The 16,736-nt window shown below is 38.8% G+C and overlaps 1 protein-coding gene across 2 annotated transcripts in view; it reads left to right on the top strand.

Moving 5' to 3' along the window:
• The window catches only part of LOC150081783 (lachesin-like), a 466,088-nt gene that overhangs the window by 375,453 nt on the left and 73,899 nt on the right, over positions 1–16,736 (top strand). For both annotated transcript variants that reach the window (XM_090379659.1, XM_090379658.1), the window contains exon 6: positions 16,010–16,138. In XM_090379659.1, coding sequence (XP_090235785.1) covers positions 16,010–16,138 — 129 coding nt within the window. The remainder of the gene's footprint in view (positions 1–16,009; positions 16,139–16,736) is intronic.

Below are 16,736 nucleotides of genomic sequence, written 5' to 3'. Positions count from 1 at the left end.
GTCTTAGGTTTATTTGCCCAGTTCCTTGACAGTGACAAAAGTATTTGGATGAATGAAATTTTCATTTTAATAACTGCTCTCTATGTCTCTTTATTGGAAGTTGTTATTTAGCGCACTTTCAAACCTTAAGCATAGAAGCTTAATTTTCTGTGAATTTTCTTGCATTCGTCGTATTGTTCAAGAAGTGGAAGAGAATGTTTACCTCCTTTAATGTATCATGATCTGCTTGATTAGACTTCTAAAAATTTCAAATTTAACTGTGGAAATACCAGGTCAGGTGTGATCAGGCATGGGGAAATGAGTAGGTGCTTGCATTCGAGGAGGAAGACGCTTCAATATTTATTAGCCTCTATTTATAATGATCTTTTAATATAACGGCCAATATTCTGTGGATTGCATCCCTTTCGTTTGGACCTGTGGTATAGTGTACTTGAATTAATTAAAACTGATATTAGCTGCCACAAAAGAGATCGTCATCATTGAAAACATTTCGTCAAGTGCAAATGTTAGTCTCAACGAAACTATTCAGTGGCTTTGGAAATGCAGCAGCTTTATTCTCACTGTCAGTGTTATCTGCAGTCTTCAATTTGAGAAGGTTATGACGCTGACGTATTGGATATATTAAACCCAACTTTCATTGCACTGAAGTCCCCTACACTTCACTTTCTTTCTCGCGATCTTACTTCAGTAAAATCTTGGTTTTTGCTTGAAGTCTTAGCCTCCATTCAGTATGCTTCTCATTATTATCTTTTGTTCAGCGCATTAGTAAAGTCTATTTTTATTTTAAGTGGATTTTTGCCTTCGCCATTAGCAAAGTGGTTATAATCACTGTCTTTCCACACCGTGTGGAAAAGGCTTCAGCTTGAATCCCGTCTGGACCTGATGCAAAGTCAAACTTGCCTTTGCATCAGGTTCAAATCTTGTAAAATTTTAAAACCCAGCGCCTCGACGATTTAAAAGCATTTACTGTATATTGCTCTATACATTTCATTCCATCCGTGACTTTAAAAATAAATACACGTTCATAATTAAATACTTAACAACCTAATACTTTATTTAAAATATATATTGCGCTTTAAAACATACATCTCATTTAGGTGCATTTTAATCATCACATTTAGGTGTATTTTAAACATCACATTTAGTAAATTTATAATGCATATTGGTTACTTCTAAATTAAAATGTAATCACTTCATACAGTTCAGCCACCATGATGTTTGGGAACATCATATCTGCGTACGTCCTTTCATATTCTAATTTTAAGGAACTGCATAATTCAATGATGTTACCTGGCAACATAGATCGCAGATATATACCGTAATTGCTACTAATCATGTTAAGATTTGGTAAGACATTGGCCTTTAGTGGGAGACACATACGCCGCTTGACAGGCAGTAATGTATTTGAGAAGATATAGTCGCCAAAACTTCAGAACTACTTTTATTTAGTATTTGGTATGTTTCATTAATTCTGTATATACGAACTTATAGGCGCACAGACTTGTGAAATTACTTTTGAATTGCTGGCAGTAACTAGTTACAAGGTGATAGATGAAAAGCATCCGAATTAAGTTCACTTACGTGAGAGAAACTTAAAGAGGTTCTCTTAGGGGGAGTATAAGGTTGTGTTGGCGATATAAAACATAAATTGCGCATAACTGAATGTTTATTAGCATCTATTTAGCGTAAATCTTGGGTTTACAGAATAACTATCTAAAAGTCTAAAAATAACTATCCTCAGAATGCTGGATCCGACCGCCTAGGTGTGAACCAGTAAGTAGAGGTCGTGTGGAGTCCGCAACCTGTTCAGAGGAATTTTTGGTAGTTGTTGGCGCATAGGCTTCTGTGGCCATAATGCACCTCCCAAGGTTTTTTGCAGTACTTTGATCCAAGCCTGAGGCGGGAATCGAACCCGCGACCTTTAGGTTGCTAGGCAGGCACTTTACCCACCTGGCTAGCCCGGTCGGCGTTCAGAGGAATAACGAGCCCGTAATATTAGTAGTCCGAAACGAGAGTGCAATAGCACATGCTCTTTGGGATAATCGCAGTGCAAGCCTGTGAGTACAAAATACGATTAACGATTGTTTATGATTTATTGTAAGCGCCTCTGACCCGGTGGTCTTGATGGAGTATAAACAATAACATTTATTTTTTATTAGGTAGTAGATGACTCTCATTACACGGCGCAATACCACCATTTTGTTTATTGGAAGTTTTAATTAGTAAAAAAGCATTTTTTGTTCACTGAAGAAAAGCTCCAGCATAACACCTTCATTCTGGTATATCTGTTGCTGGAGGATCTCCCCACCCCCTCCTGCCCTAAGGATCAATCCCGACCTCTATCCGCGTTCAGTATGACTCCATCTCTCGGAGAGGTTCCTCCCTCAGCAGATGTTCAAGCAGACTCAGAATCTTGATGCCGACCTGAACAAATTTCCCGTGATCGGTGATGTAGGAAAATCTCAATAGCAGTACCATTCAGCCATAGCCCATCTGTGCCTGTACATCTGCTTCTGTCTGATTGAGCTGGTGCTCTTATTTTGATATTAAGCCAGCTCAATCAGACTTAACTCTTGTGAGGAGTTCTCTCTTTTGAATTGTAATATGTTTTCATTTGTAGATAATTGCGTAGTTATCTTTGTTTAGTTTTGTTTTCATTTTGAAAATAACTGTGTGAGAATCCCGGAAGTATCGGGAGGCTGTGAACCCGTGGCCTTATGGCCATGAAGGGCATCGTGCAATATTTTCCAATAAAGATTCTCTCTCTCACCATCTCTTCTATCATTATATTACATTTATTATGGTTAAACGGTGTCAGCCAATGTTTGGCATCCCCACCATTATTGTATAGATTACTTACTAAGGCAGCACAACGAACCACAATCAAGGATCAGCCACTAAGGCATAACAATGAGCTGGCCTATGGATTCAATTACTTGGGGTCAATCACCAAATTAAGACGATTGGCCACTATCCGGAATGTATCATTAGGTAGCACAACGGGCCCCCATTCAGGATCAGTCGGAACTTAGACAGCATAAACGAACCAACACCTAGATAATTCACTAATGTAATACAATCAGCGACCATCAGGGATCAGCTAACAATGACAAAAAATTTAATCTCTCTAATTATATTTTTTTCTGACAAATTGTTTTCCTTTTCAAAGTTGTATGGCAGTCCGTGACTTTATTTAGTTAGCTTAAAAAGGTTCAGAAAATTCTAGAAAATTTAGCCAAAGATATGATGCAATAAAACAGGATCAAGGTTCACCAGAATATCCTAATGACCCAGGATGATCCCCAAAATTTCTACAAATTTTGGAGTTCCGTAATCCCCCAACACGAAATCTCTGACATGTACTCTTCTTAACTTATTATCGCATCACTTCACTTCAGATCCAAGCAACTCTCTTCTCTTTTTAAAAACAGTTCTCGCTAACTCATGAACGGCAATGTTCTCAATTTGTCACTTCACTGATTTGTTACCTCAATGATAATCATGCATTAAAGTAGCAACCCACCAAATATTCAGAACACTCTACCTATCATCAACGCTAACTCCTAAGATATTTAACATAGAAATTGCATCCTGAATTTATAATCATACAGTTCTCCTAACGGAATTCGAGCAGTTTGATCTGTTGTCAGTTTTCAACAGAGTCACTACACAGCAGTGTTCTCCACCTATTCAACACATCTCCTGAACGGTAGCAAAGTTCTATCTTTTGAACCAGTTTATAATTTCTCCTCACCCTCTGTCAAACTATTCAGACATGGCGCCCTGGAAATCAGTTCCAATGTGAGATCAACACATTCCTGACAGTGATATAACATGTGATCCCAAGTCTCGTCAGAACCACAAAAGCAATTAAATCGTTCGTATATTCCAGCTGATTTAAGTTCGCGAAAATGGATGCGTGGCTAGTCAAAAGAAAAGTTTATTGAACATCTGGAAGAAACAATGGATATGCCAGATAAGCAGCGACGGGCGTCATGGCGAGATCCAGTATTTCTTACATGTTGAGGGCCCAGCTTTAAAATGGTTTTCAATGCCGGAAGTCCGATGAGATGCCGAAGCCACGTCATGTTAAAGATGTGTATATATCTTGCTGTGTGTATGCCATATACAGGGTGTTTCAGCTAAACGTTTCAGAACTTCTAAGAGGGGTAGGGTACATCCTGACAACTCGAAATCATATAGCAATGTGGGGTCGGAAATGCTTTCCTGAAGCGGTGTTGTACACAGAAGCACCATAAAGAAAAGAGACCGTAAGTGAGAAATCGTTTTAATAATACATGAAAAGAAGCAAAAGGTACATGGATTAAAGTAAGTGTTCGAAGTTTCTTCCACGGGCTACAATGCACGCCTCACATCTCCGACGCATGGACATCCGAACATTCTGGAATACTCCAGGCGAATTTCGAATTTCTTCGGCAGCTACTGGGATTCTTGCAACCAGCTCCTCAGCATTGTCAACAGGGGTGTCATAAACTAGCGATTTCATATGACCCCAGAAATAAAAATCAAGACATGATAGGTCGGGTGACCGAGCAGGCCAACGCACGGGACCACCACGTCCGATCCACTGTTGACCAAATGTCACATCCAGGTAGTTACGAACATCTCGGCTATAATGGGCAGGGGCTCCATCGTGTTGGAACCACATTGTCTGCTGCGTCGATGCAGAAATCTGTTCATCTCTCAAAAGTTGTGGCAATACTTGCTGCAGAAAGATCAAGTAGATAGGTCCGGTTAGACGACACGGTAACAGGTAAGGTCCGATGAGGTGATCTCCCATAATACCGGCCCATACATTGACCGAAAATCGAATCTGTGCTGCACGACGTCGTATTGCATGCGGGTTCTCGACCGCCCAGATATGGTCGTTATGCGTGTTGAAAATTCCTTCCCTTGTGAAGGATGCCTCATCGGAAAACAACACTTCAGCAGGAAAAAGGGGATTTGTAGCACATTTTCCAAGGTACCACTGTGCGAAAGCAATACGAGGTGCATAATCCTCCGGTTGCTGTGTCTGGACACGCTGCACGTGAAACGGATGCATGTCTTGTCCTCGGAGAATCCTCCAGACGCTGCAATGGGAAACCCCGACTGCATTTGCTAGACTTCGTGTACTCGTTCTTGGATTCCCCTGTACATGCTGCAGCACATTCTGTTCGACGGCTGGAGTCCGTGCTGTTCTTACCCTGTCCCTGTCAGCTCTTTCAAATGAACCTCTCTCAGCTAACCTCTGGTGCAGTCTTGCAAAGAAATTATGACTGGGAATACGCCTCGTCGGATATCGTTCCGCGTACAAACGCTGTGCGGCTGGCCCACTACAATTTGCAGCCCCGTACGCCAAATGCATATCGGCTAACTCTGCGTTCGTGTAATCATCCATCCTACTAACTTGGCGTTCTTGTTCAAGAAATTCGAAATTCGCCTGGAGTATTCCAGAATGTTCGGATGTCCATGCGTCGGAGATGTGAGGCGTGCATTGTAGCCCGTGGAAGAAACTTCGAACACTTACTTTAATCCATGTACCTTTTGCTTCTTTTCATGTATTATTAAAACGATTTCTCACTTACGGTCTCTTTTCTTTATGGTGCTTCTGTGTACAACACCGCTTCAGGAAAGCATTTCCGACCCCACATTGCTATATGATTTCGAGTTGTCAGGATGTACCCTACCCCTCTTAGAAGTTCTGAAACGTTTAACTGAAACACCCTGTATAAAAACATCATCAAAGTAAAACTGGAAGAATCTGCAAACCTGACCTTGGAGCTACTGCAGAACTGGGCAAAACAGAATCACTTGAGAATATCACCAGAAAAAACCAACTCAGCCTTGCTAAAAGGTAACTTGGACCTACGACGGCCTCCTCAAATTAAGATAAACCAGAAGACAATCAAATTCAAAAACAACTCAAGTATCTAGGGGTTATCCTAAACCACAAGCTATTCTTCAAAGACCACCTACAATACAACCGAACCAAGAGGCCGCCGTAGCCTAGTGGTCAGGCGCGCGGGTGCATACGTACACGTGCCTTGAATGATCGGGGTTCAAACCCATGACTGCTGAATACGGTGCTGTTTCTTGTATTCTATATATCTTGTGAACTCCTCTGACCGTTTGGTCGTCCCGGAGTATAAAACAGAAAATTTATTTTATTTAAATACGCTGCCCTCGTTGCCTAGGGTGGCTCGAAGGGACTGGGGCTTTGGCCGACCTATGCTACATGGCTTCTACAAAGCCATATTCATACCCATCGGATACATAGGACATCCAGTATGCGGTAAATAGCATCTGAATTCAACGAAACCCAGAACTGCCGTATTTCGACATGTAACATGCGCAGGGAATTGAAGATATTAAATATTAGCCGTCGCCTCCTGCCTATTCAGAAGCCGCTTATTACAGAGAAAAACCAAAAAATCCACTTGCAGTGTCACCGAGAAGGTCGTGATTGTACAGGGGAACAATAGAAGAGAGTCATGTGGTCAGATGAATCACGATACACCCTGTTTTGAACTGATGGTTGGCAGAATGTGGCGAGAACCTGAAGAAGCGATGGACCCTGCTTGCCTTGTTAAGACAATCTCCAAGCATCTGCAGGCGGTATCATGGTATAGAGAATGTTTTGTTGGCACGGACTGGGTGCGTTAATGTCGGTGGAAGGTCGGACGTTATCCAGTAAGTACCTGAATTTTGTATAAGCGTTACTGCACCCTGCACTGTTATACTTTTATCATGGAGAGGATAGCTACTTTACAATGCAATAATAGCAAATCATGCCAGGATTGTGCAAGAATGGTTCTGAGAACATGAAACGGATTTCCACCATCTTCTCTCTCCCCCAAATTCGCCTGATCTTAATCCTATTGAGAATGTGTGGGATATGCTGGCGAGAGCTATTCGACAATGAAGCTCTCTTTTTTTCACGCAGCTGTGCGATATTTTGCTGAAAGAATCGTTTCAATTCGACCAAAAACCACTAAGTCATTTTATATAATCCATGCTGTATTGCACACCTGCAGTTATTCGAAACAAAGGCGGCTTTATTTCACATTGAATAAAGCTTCGTGTTATTTTGGCCAGTGTGTGTATAAACCTACCAAAAATTCCTCATTCACTTCACGAATATGCGTGGTCGCAGTTGTGATCACAGCGATGTCCATTTAAATTTACTATCTGCTGAGCTCCACTTATTTATTTATTTTTTTATCCCTCTCCTACTCCCAATTACCGGTTACCTCCACCACAACTTGTCTCATTTGTCTTAATTATTCGCCCTGTTATTACTTCTGCTTTAAAGGTGTCATACTTGTGAATATATCTTTTCTGATATTTGTTGCTAAAAAGTTCTTATATGGAACGTCCTATTTTTGAACTCTTTTGGCCCAATATCTCATAATTCCATTTCACATTCTTTTGTTAACACTATCGGCAGATCATAAAGAAATCGATAAATTACAAAACTTATGACTTTCTTTAAAATACGACTTTCTTCAATCTAACTTTCCTAAGCGTGAAGTAATTTATGAAAAATTTTATTCTTGAGAAGACGAAATCGCTTTCATTTCTATAAGAATAAATTTCACTGATACAATATCAACAAATATTAGAATGAAAAGATTGAATTGAAAACAGTAATCCAACTAAAGAAAAAGAGAAACAGAAATAACTCTTTTTGTATGCTTTTAATTCTAAACGATAAGAGGCTGGGAATGACCACCGGACAGAGGCTCCATTGGAAAAGAGATCGTCATAAAATTTATGAAGTTCTCTGAGGCTGCCGTACAGCTCATTGGGTTTTGTCAATGATATGCAGGCATTTTGCAATCATTATCCCAATGTATACGGCAATGGTCAGGTCATATCTGGAGTACTGCATACAGGTCTGGAGGCCAAATTTTAGGAAGTATGCTGAAACGAGTACAGAGGAGGGCAACGAGAGTGGTGAGCGGAACCAAGGGATGCTCTTACTAAGAAAGGCTTCAGTTCTGCAAATTGTAGCGTCTAGAGATTAGGTACCTGCGAGGTGGTCTGATTGAGATGTTTAAGGCTTTAAATGGATTGAGCAAGCTCAATGTTGATGGGATTCTTCCTCTTGCACAACCACACACATGGCGGGGCACAAATGCAAATTAAGGAAGGACAGTTGAGGAAAAGATGCGTGGATGTTTGCCTTTAGCCGACCAGACGGGTGGTTGATTATTGGAACAAACTTCCGTCTGTTGAACTTTTGTTGGAAGCAATGAGCTCACGCACCTTGTCCTTTTAACTACCAGAATGCAAACACGTCTAGCTACAGAGACAATATTCTTGACCTTTTTCTCTTAGAAAATCCTTAGGAATAAATAACTTAACCGTATTCTAGGTGCCTGAGATCACAATTTTCTCCTATAGCAGTGTACTGTACCGGGAATGAAATTTGTAAATTTCTATTTTACTGATTTGTTAGTTTAAATTTGATTAAAATAAATATATAACTAACTAGATGACAGTCTCTTTCCAGTGGCCATTCCACAGCCCCTTGTCGTTTAGAATTACATGAATACAAAACTAGTTATTTCTGCTCCTCTTTTATTTGGTTGGATTACTGTTTGAGATCTTTTTATCCTAATATTTGTTGAGATTATACCAGTGAAATTTATTCTTATAGAGAAGAAAGATTTCCTCTTCACATGAATAAAATGTTCACTCTTGAGGGAATAAAATAACATTTTCCTTAATTTACGCTAGCCCTCTGTGACAATCTAGTCTACGATAAATAAATTTCCGTCTGCCACTCGTTTGGAGAAGTCTAGGCTCGGTTGTAATCTATGACTGGAGGAGTTTCTGAAGTCCTCTTCATTTTAGGCTGTAGTTGGCCGATATCAGTCGGAGGGAGTAGGGTTTCCCCTGTGAGTTATTCAATGTTTTTCAGCCGGCAAAATGTGCAAATCAGTCCTTGAACACACCCGCTTCTACAGACATAATAGAATTACGGTTATGAACACACGCTTGGGGATCGTTAATACCAATACTCAGATACTCAAACTGCAGAAAGAGTCTGCTGTCATCTTATTAGCATCATTTCCATACACAGTAAAAAACAACCGAAGTTGTGCAGTGGCATCATTATAGAACATCTTATATTGTGAATTCCTTCACAACGAGTTGTCTGTATTTTTATACCACAAATAAGTAACTCTTCCCCAGTAGACAAGACTATTGCTACTTACTCTCAGTGTGCACCGTGTTCGCCAGGTATAATGTGAGACAGGCAAATTGTTGTGAAGGAATTTACAATACGAGATGTTATGTGATGATGCCACTGCACAACATCGGTTAGAATACTGTGTATAGAAATGATGCAAATGCACTAACTTATATGATACTGATATTTATATTTATTCCACATTCATCTCTCGATTAAACTGTTTTCCAAAATTATGATAAATTTGCTCAGGATACGATTATAGGACATGGAAATTGGCTTGTTATCAAAATCTCCAACAGTCTGCCTACTATAAAGCTCCCAGCAGTTGTAAAAAAGTTATTGATATATTCAAAGTCGATTTTTCAAAATGTAGGGGAAGGTTGCCTGAATTGGAGCAGCACCTAGGTTGGACGATCGAGTTAAATATAAGATGTTACCGTTTGTGCTAGCACCTAATGCGAATTGTTAGGCATTTTTACCACCAGGCACGTTTGTGCTAGCATCTAATCCGAATTGTTAGGCATTTTTATTTTATGGCTTTCAATTCTCGAAATAATTTCTCGGCGATTTCTGAATCTTTATAATTGATTAATGCTATCAGTCGATTCGAATTTCTCCAATTTTCTTTCTTTGCTATATTTTGACTACTCTAACTCAGAATGCTGAATGCAAGATAACGCTTTGTTGTCCAGAATGGATCACATACTGTTTCTTAGAATGGACTGGTGGTCTAATGAAGGAAACATATTTTCAAAGATACTCTTTAACCGTTGTCAGTCAATTAATTCAAGATCACTATTCCTCTCCTTCTGTTGTACCAGAGATCTAACAGAATGATCTTCCATTCAAAAATGCAGCTTTTTTTCACACTGAGGTTCAAAGTTCCCAAGCCTCTGTGAGTGATGTGAGATTTTTGTCACAGTCTCAACAATATATATATATAAGCCTATAACTGTTGAGTGTGCCAGAAAGAAGCCTAAATTTGATGTGCGTGCACCTAAAGAAGACATTTCTCCAATACCTGCTGCTGTTTTTGCAATGAAGAAAAGAGCAAAGAGGAGCACTTAGCCTTTTTCTTGAACTGACAAGCAATCTCTTCAGATGAAACTTTCGCTGTTTCATCACAGTTAAAGCCTGAAGAAGACAACTTAAATACCAACAGGGTCCTAGAACTCCGGATGCCTACTAAAGAAGAGCAAGATAATGAAAGCTGGAATTGCTTTATTTGTGAAAAGCAAGAGATGCACGATATGATCGAATTCCATTAAACAATAAAGCATATTCTATTTTCTAAGAGTTGGCTATTCTATATATGTACTATATATTCCATTGTTTATAAAAAACAGTATTTTATGATTCTAGAGTAATTCAACCTCTGGTTCAGTCAAGAAGCCGGGTTCCTGCATTGGATAACTTCTGCAATTTCAGAATGTATTTATTTGAAGTTGGTCTAACGGCATTACGCATATTACCGATTGCTATATTTTAAAAATATTTATGCTGATTCACATGATAAAATTTCAAAGACTTTTACCAACGTGTTTCGAAATTAGCTCGAAAAGTTAGGCCGCAGGGCCGGCTTAAAGTGCGATTGAGCCTTTCCCCCGAACAGGGCGCCAAAATTTATGGGTAGCAAAATTCCCCGAAAATTCACTGACTTGCTGTAAAATTCAAGTCGGAGAGGGCGCACCAAAAAATATCGCACAGGGCGCTGATAAACCTGGCGCCGTTTCTGAGTTAGGGGGTCCAATTTGGACACCCTTCCCCCAAGTGCATGAAAATTTCTTCTTGTTCAAATGGTACTTGAACTTTCTGGTCTCTTGCCGAAGCTATTGGCTCGTTCATACCTCGGCCTCTGTTACATCTTAACTTAGCCGACCGGGCTAGCCGGGTGGGTAAAGTGCCTGCCTGCCTGGCAACCCAAAGGGTCGCGGGTTCGAATCCCGCCTCGGGCTTGGATCAGAGTAGAAAATGAAAAAACCTTGGGAGGTGCATTATGGCCACAGAAGCCGAAGCGCCAACAACTAACAAAAAAAAAAAAACATCTTAACTTGTTAGCCACTTATCTTTTCTCCTGCCATACCGAACAGATTCCATTCAATGACTCTCCTGGCCGCCTGACATCGAAACACAGAAGAATCCTGGACAATTTAAATGCCAATGATTTCTTGCAAATTCACTGCCTATCAAAAATATGTCCAATTTTTCCGCATGCAGGCTTTTTAGAGGGTGTTTGGCTTCTGTTTTTGTTGATAAATTCGTTGCGCGCCTCCTTGTGTTAGAAGCATGAAAGATGTCTGATAAGTTGTAAAACTGCACCGCGGATCATGGTACTTGAAATAGTGCTTGCGCAAAAAACGGTGCACTATCTTTATTAATATTTTGAATAAAATTACTTAAAATCATCTGACTTTAATATGAAGCTAATATGTTTTTTGAAATAAGAAGTTAAATGTACGCACTAAATTGGTGTAGCTCCATTGGCATTCGAACTAACTATGCGCCTTTTTGAAGTAAACTTTTTATTCGTATTCAATTTATGTTTATTAATATATCTGATTAAGCTAACTACTCTGGAAACAGTGTCTGGGATGAAAAAATGTTTTCATCCAAATCTCAGATCTCGCACCACCATTTTATGTACCTTATAATACCGAAGCGATAAGAACTATAGAATGCAGTATAAACTTTTCTAAGAAGAAATATGCCTCTGATCTGGGTTAGTTGGGATTTTCTTTTCACTCGGCATAATTTATTGCTTCAACTACAGTCTTTTATCATCCACATCGTTTATCAATTAGACATTCGTTTTTCTTTTTTCGATTTTCGGTTAGTAGGTCACGACCTGTTCCACGAGAGAAATACAATTAAATGAAAGAGCCTTCTAATAAAACTTACGGAGGCTAGTTTCACACTTAACTGCCCTTTTATTATTAATACATAATTAGTTATATCTTTAGGTTTTAAAGGTTCGTTGCTTTTGGAATATCAAAATCTCAAAATGACTCATTCGTTTATCCTAAGATGAATACGAAGGCGGAACGTCAAACACTCTGGCCATTAGAGACAAACATGGACAGTACGAATACTCAAGTTTGGTAACTGAGTTATCCTTAACGCTGGTTATCAATATTTAATACGCTTTGAATATATTTAATTCGTTCGAGGGTCATTAATAAAGTTGATTTCTCGTTAAAATATTCAACGCATCTCCTTTACCATTCATACAAAGTTTCTGATTGCACTCAAAGATGTAGTGCTAGTTCTCTTCTTGGGAATTTTTGCCGAATCGAATAGTCACGCCAGAGTGATACACTTCGTGAGATTTGTCGTGTATTATGTCTGTACAAGGGTGTGCGCGTTCGTTCGCAGGCGTGATTTGCTTAAATTTGTGTCATTCACATACTGGGTGGAAAAGAGCTGTGTTCGAATCCCGTCAATGACGCAAGGAAGTTTTTATTGCTATAAAAACTTCCTTGGTGCTATTTTGGCGCTATAACCTCCGCCTGAGATCGGCTAACTACAACTAGGTTTCAGTGGTTGTAATTAGCCGGTATTCAATTCTTTGTAGATAATCATTAAGAATTCCGGCAGTTTCTGACGTAATTTAAACTGTAATTCTAGTACGGAAAAGAGTTCTGAGCGTTTTTCAAATGTATGTAGACTTAGTTGCTTATTTAGTTCAAAAATGTAGATGCAGAGGATTTTCTTGAAAGTCTGTTAAAAAACAATGTTTATTATTTGATATAAGAGTCCACCATAATAATACAGTGGTTTGTCACTCGTTTGGAGAGGCGTGAGTTCGAATCCCAAGGGAGACCGGAGCAATTCTTAAATGCTTCTTTCACTTTGGAGTTGTAGTTACCAGAACTCAGGCCGAGTAAGCAGGGTATCCCCCAGGGATTTATTCCAAGTTTTTCTTGTCTGCAGAACGAGTGCATTCGGTCCCTGGGCAAACATTTGTATAGACATAATACACACCAGTATATGTGGCCCTAGATGCTCATGTACTATATAAATAATACTAGCAGTACCCCTTGCGAAAATTTCGCAACTGGTAGAAGATTTTCTCTAGCCTAAAGAAATGTAGTACCCATGTAGTAGCAATATATACGTGTGAATGTATTCTGGATCGGTCTTTCAAAACGATCCTGAATGCACTTGCAGAAACACGAAAAGGTGTGTTTCTCCTTTGCCACAAGGTACGTTCAACATGACCAGTTAGAGTAGCATTTTGACTGTGACATACTTCTAAATTCTTAAATTACTTACCTTAAAAAACATCAAAACAAATAAACTCAAAGTTCATAACGATAAAATTATGAGTTCTGAACGTATTAAACGTAACGAATGGCAATGAGTGTATGAGCTCGCGTGCACAACGTGGAGACATATAGTGAAGTCTGACGGAATCCTAACGTGAATTATTATGATTTTTTTTTTTCGGAAAAAAGTACACGATTGTTCGAACGTGCAATTTGTTAATCAGTTAAATAGTTAAAGTGAAAATTGTTAATCAGAAAAAATGCCTTATCAACTTAGACAACTGTTTGTTTAACAGTTAACCTCTTCATGTAGCTCCATCTATGAAGTGAATGTTGAACTATTCTCGTTTATAGTACAAATAGTATGGCCCGTTCAGTAAAATAAAACTATTCGGAATTTTTAAATTTTAACAACTTTGTGCTCACCTAGGAAGCAATTTGGGACAGACCACTTCCAGCCCGATCGGTTAAACATATCGTTCACACCGACGGAATAAATAAAACGGCTTCCATATTAAATGTACAGATAACAACGTCGATTAAACAGCCTTATAACTCTTTTTTCCTAAGTGAGAATGCGAGAGGGTTCGGAAATCAGAGTTAAATTATTTTCATCATCTTTCAAAAGATTTTGGGCAAAAGATCTAGACCTGAGGAATAACCTTTGTATCAGCTAATTAAAAGCTAATCCAAGAGTTTGAGCTGGTTAAAGATTTCATCTTTGACAGGAATAAATTCATTAAGTGGTTTCTGGCCCCTCGTAGTAGAATCACCGACCTCCCCACACTGGGTCTTAAAGACCTGAGTTCGAGTCTCGTCGATGACATGAGGAATTTTTATGGGCCTTTTTCATAACGTGGCTGAATTAGTCGGTCGCAGGCGAGGATAGCATGGTGTTTTCTTCCGGTAACTCAGTTTTTCGTCCCGAAAACAGAAAATTAACTACAAAACACTCAATTTACAGACAGCATACACGGAGCAATATGGCCTTAGCCGCTGATGTTCCTGTAACTCTACAACAACGCGCGGTTTCGGGATAGTGCACTGTCTTTCAGAGGTGATTAGCGAGTGCCAAATTAAAATTCTACAAAAGGTCTTGTTGACGGATATCGGCCTTTTGTACGCTTTTGACAACGATACCCACAACCTTCTTCTTAACGAATTAAAAATCTAGGTAATTTAGTACCCCTCCTAACTTGGCTGCAAAGTTACTTCATTCATTGCGCATGTATTGTCATCACCAACCAGCAGCACTCGAAACGTTTTGCATCCTCGGGTAGTGTTTCACAAAAATCCTCACCAGGACCATTACTTTTTTTTAAATTTCTTTGAAGATAACCATCTAAGTTTCATTTTCATTGTGCATATCTACGTGATTCTATTTGTTCACGACCACAAACTCTACGATAATATCAGAGATTCCATCAGTCAACAACTTCAGAGTTTTCTAGACAGATTAGATTAGTGGGCCGTCGAAAATTGTTCATCTATTAGTTCATCCAACAGTCAATTCATATGATACTCATCTTCTAGATAACGGACACGTAATTCTAATCGTTAACAAAGACATATAAAGTTCGACAGATGCATTAATCAAATTGTTAGGAAGCATTTAGACTGACAAGTTTCATTAAGAGACTTATTACATAATTAAGGATCGCACACTTAGAGCTCTGCTATTCAAAGCAACAGCCCCTTCCCGAATTTTGATCAATATTACGGAATCTTCATACAAATACTACCTCAACAAATCAGAAACAGTTTTATGAGATACGCTGTCTCCAGATACCCACTAAATACCGCACAATTTTCTATGTATATCGCCTACTTATATCTCTCAAACACAGTTTTAGAAGAACATATACAGATTTCAAATTTATGTCAATAATGCTATTGGGAGAATAGAGATCTCTTGAAATAATTAAAAGTGCCATTTTCATGTACTTAGAAACTCTCCACATCTTTCTGATTTTCATCTTGAGCCTTCAGATAGGCACGTTGGAAAATACTTCCCACTAAACTTGTCAATGCTGCAACAAGCTTGGCATAGACTCTTTTGTGGACATTGACAAAAGTGTTGACTTAGTTTTACCAATGAAGATTATTTTACGATATACTCTTTTAGACTTACCTTTTTTATTCATTATCGGTAAGCCTTGCGCAGTTTATCTTTACGTATTCATTGTTTTCCACTGTTATATTTTGAATGCACTGTAAAAAATGAATTGCTTTTGTAGGGTTTGTTCAATAAAAAAGGGCTTTATAATTGATTATTGCAATGATATCTAGAGTTTATCTGCTATTATTATTAAAGAAATATACTAGAAACCGTTAATAACTTTGCTATCACTGTTATTTATTTTAAATCTCTCTTTCCTAACTTAGTGTTCTGTCTTTAATTCGCATCAGTCATCTGTAAATCTGTTTCAGAAATATCTAATATTTAAAAGAGGCTTTACTAGTTCCATACGATAAAATGCGCTGTACATTTTTCCAGGATATCCCGGTAAGCTTGCTAATGTAGAATCTACTTCTCTAGCTGCTGCATACGAAGGAGAAATTCTGACCATTACTCGAGTGAGTCGTCTCCATATGGGTGCTTATCTCTGTATTGCTTCAAATGGCGTTCCTCCGTCAGTTAGCAGGAGGATCATTCTTCACGTGCACTGTAAGTACACTACATCTGATTTGCATTACGTTTCATCAGCATAAATTTTCTTTCCCTGAGTAATGGTCTTATTTTCTCTCTTTTGGACTTGTTTGGGGAGTCTTATTTTTGTTTGGATCCGCATGCAGGAGCACAGAAAAAGAGAGCAGAACACTCCCTTATTACTGAGCTAACATTGTCGAAAACGTGGTTCATCCTTTTTACCCACATAAGGCCATGCTATTCAGTCAATACGGCGTTATGTTTACACTTTTTTCCCTTAAAAACCATCAAGTAAGATATGGTGCCGTATTAGATAAGAAAATAAACTTTGAGAGAAATGCAGGTTGAAAAACAACAGCAACTTTTCTAGAAGCCGTACTGAGAAAATTATAACGGCTGAACAAGGAAGTGAAATTGCTGGTCCCTTAATATTTTTTCTTCCTTATTGTCAGTTACAAAATAGTAATAGCAGAGACAGTAATGAAGATAACCGATTTATTTTTTTTCTTCTTGTTTTTGTGACCACGGTAAAAAATAAATAAAAAAAAGAACGCAGACAAAATTTCAATCAAACTCACCTCAGAAGAGTTGTTAAATTGACAATATTTTTTTGCAA

This window comes from Mastigoproctus giganteus, chromosome 8 (genome assembly GCF_048544385.1).
Source record: "Mastigoproctus giganteus isolate SK-2022 chromosome 8, ASM4854438v1, whole genome shotgun sequence".
Classification (NCBI taxonomy): Eukaryota; Metazoa; Arthropoda; class Arachnida; order Uropygi; family Thelyphonidae; genus Mastigoproctus; species Mastigoproctus giganteus.
Note: the sequence above shows the minus strand (reverse complement) of the source record. Positions and strands in the feature narration are given on the sequence as shown.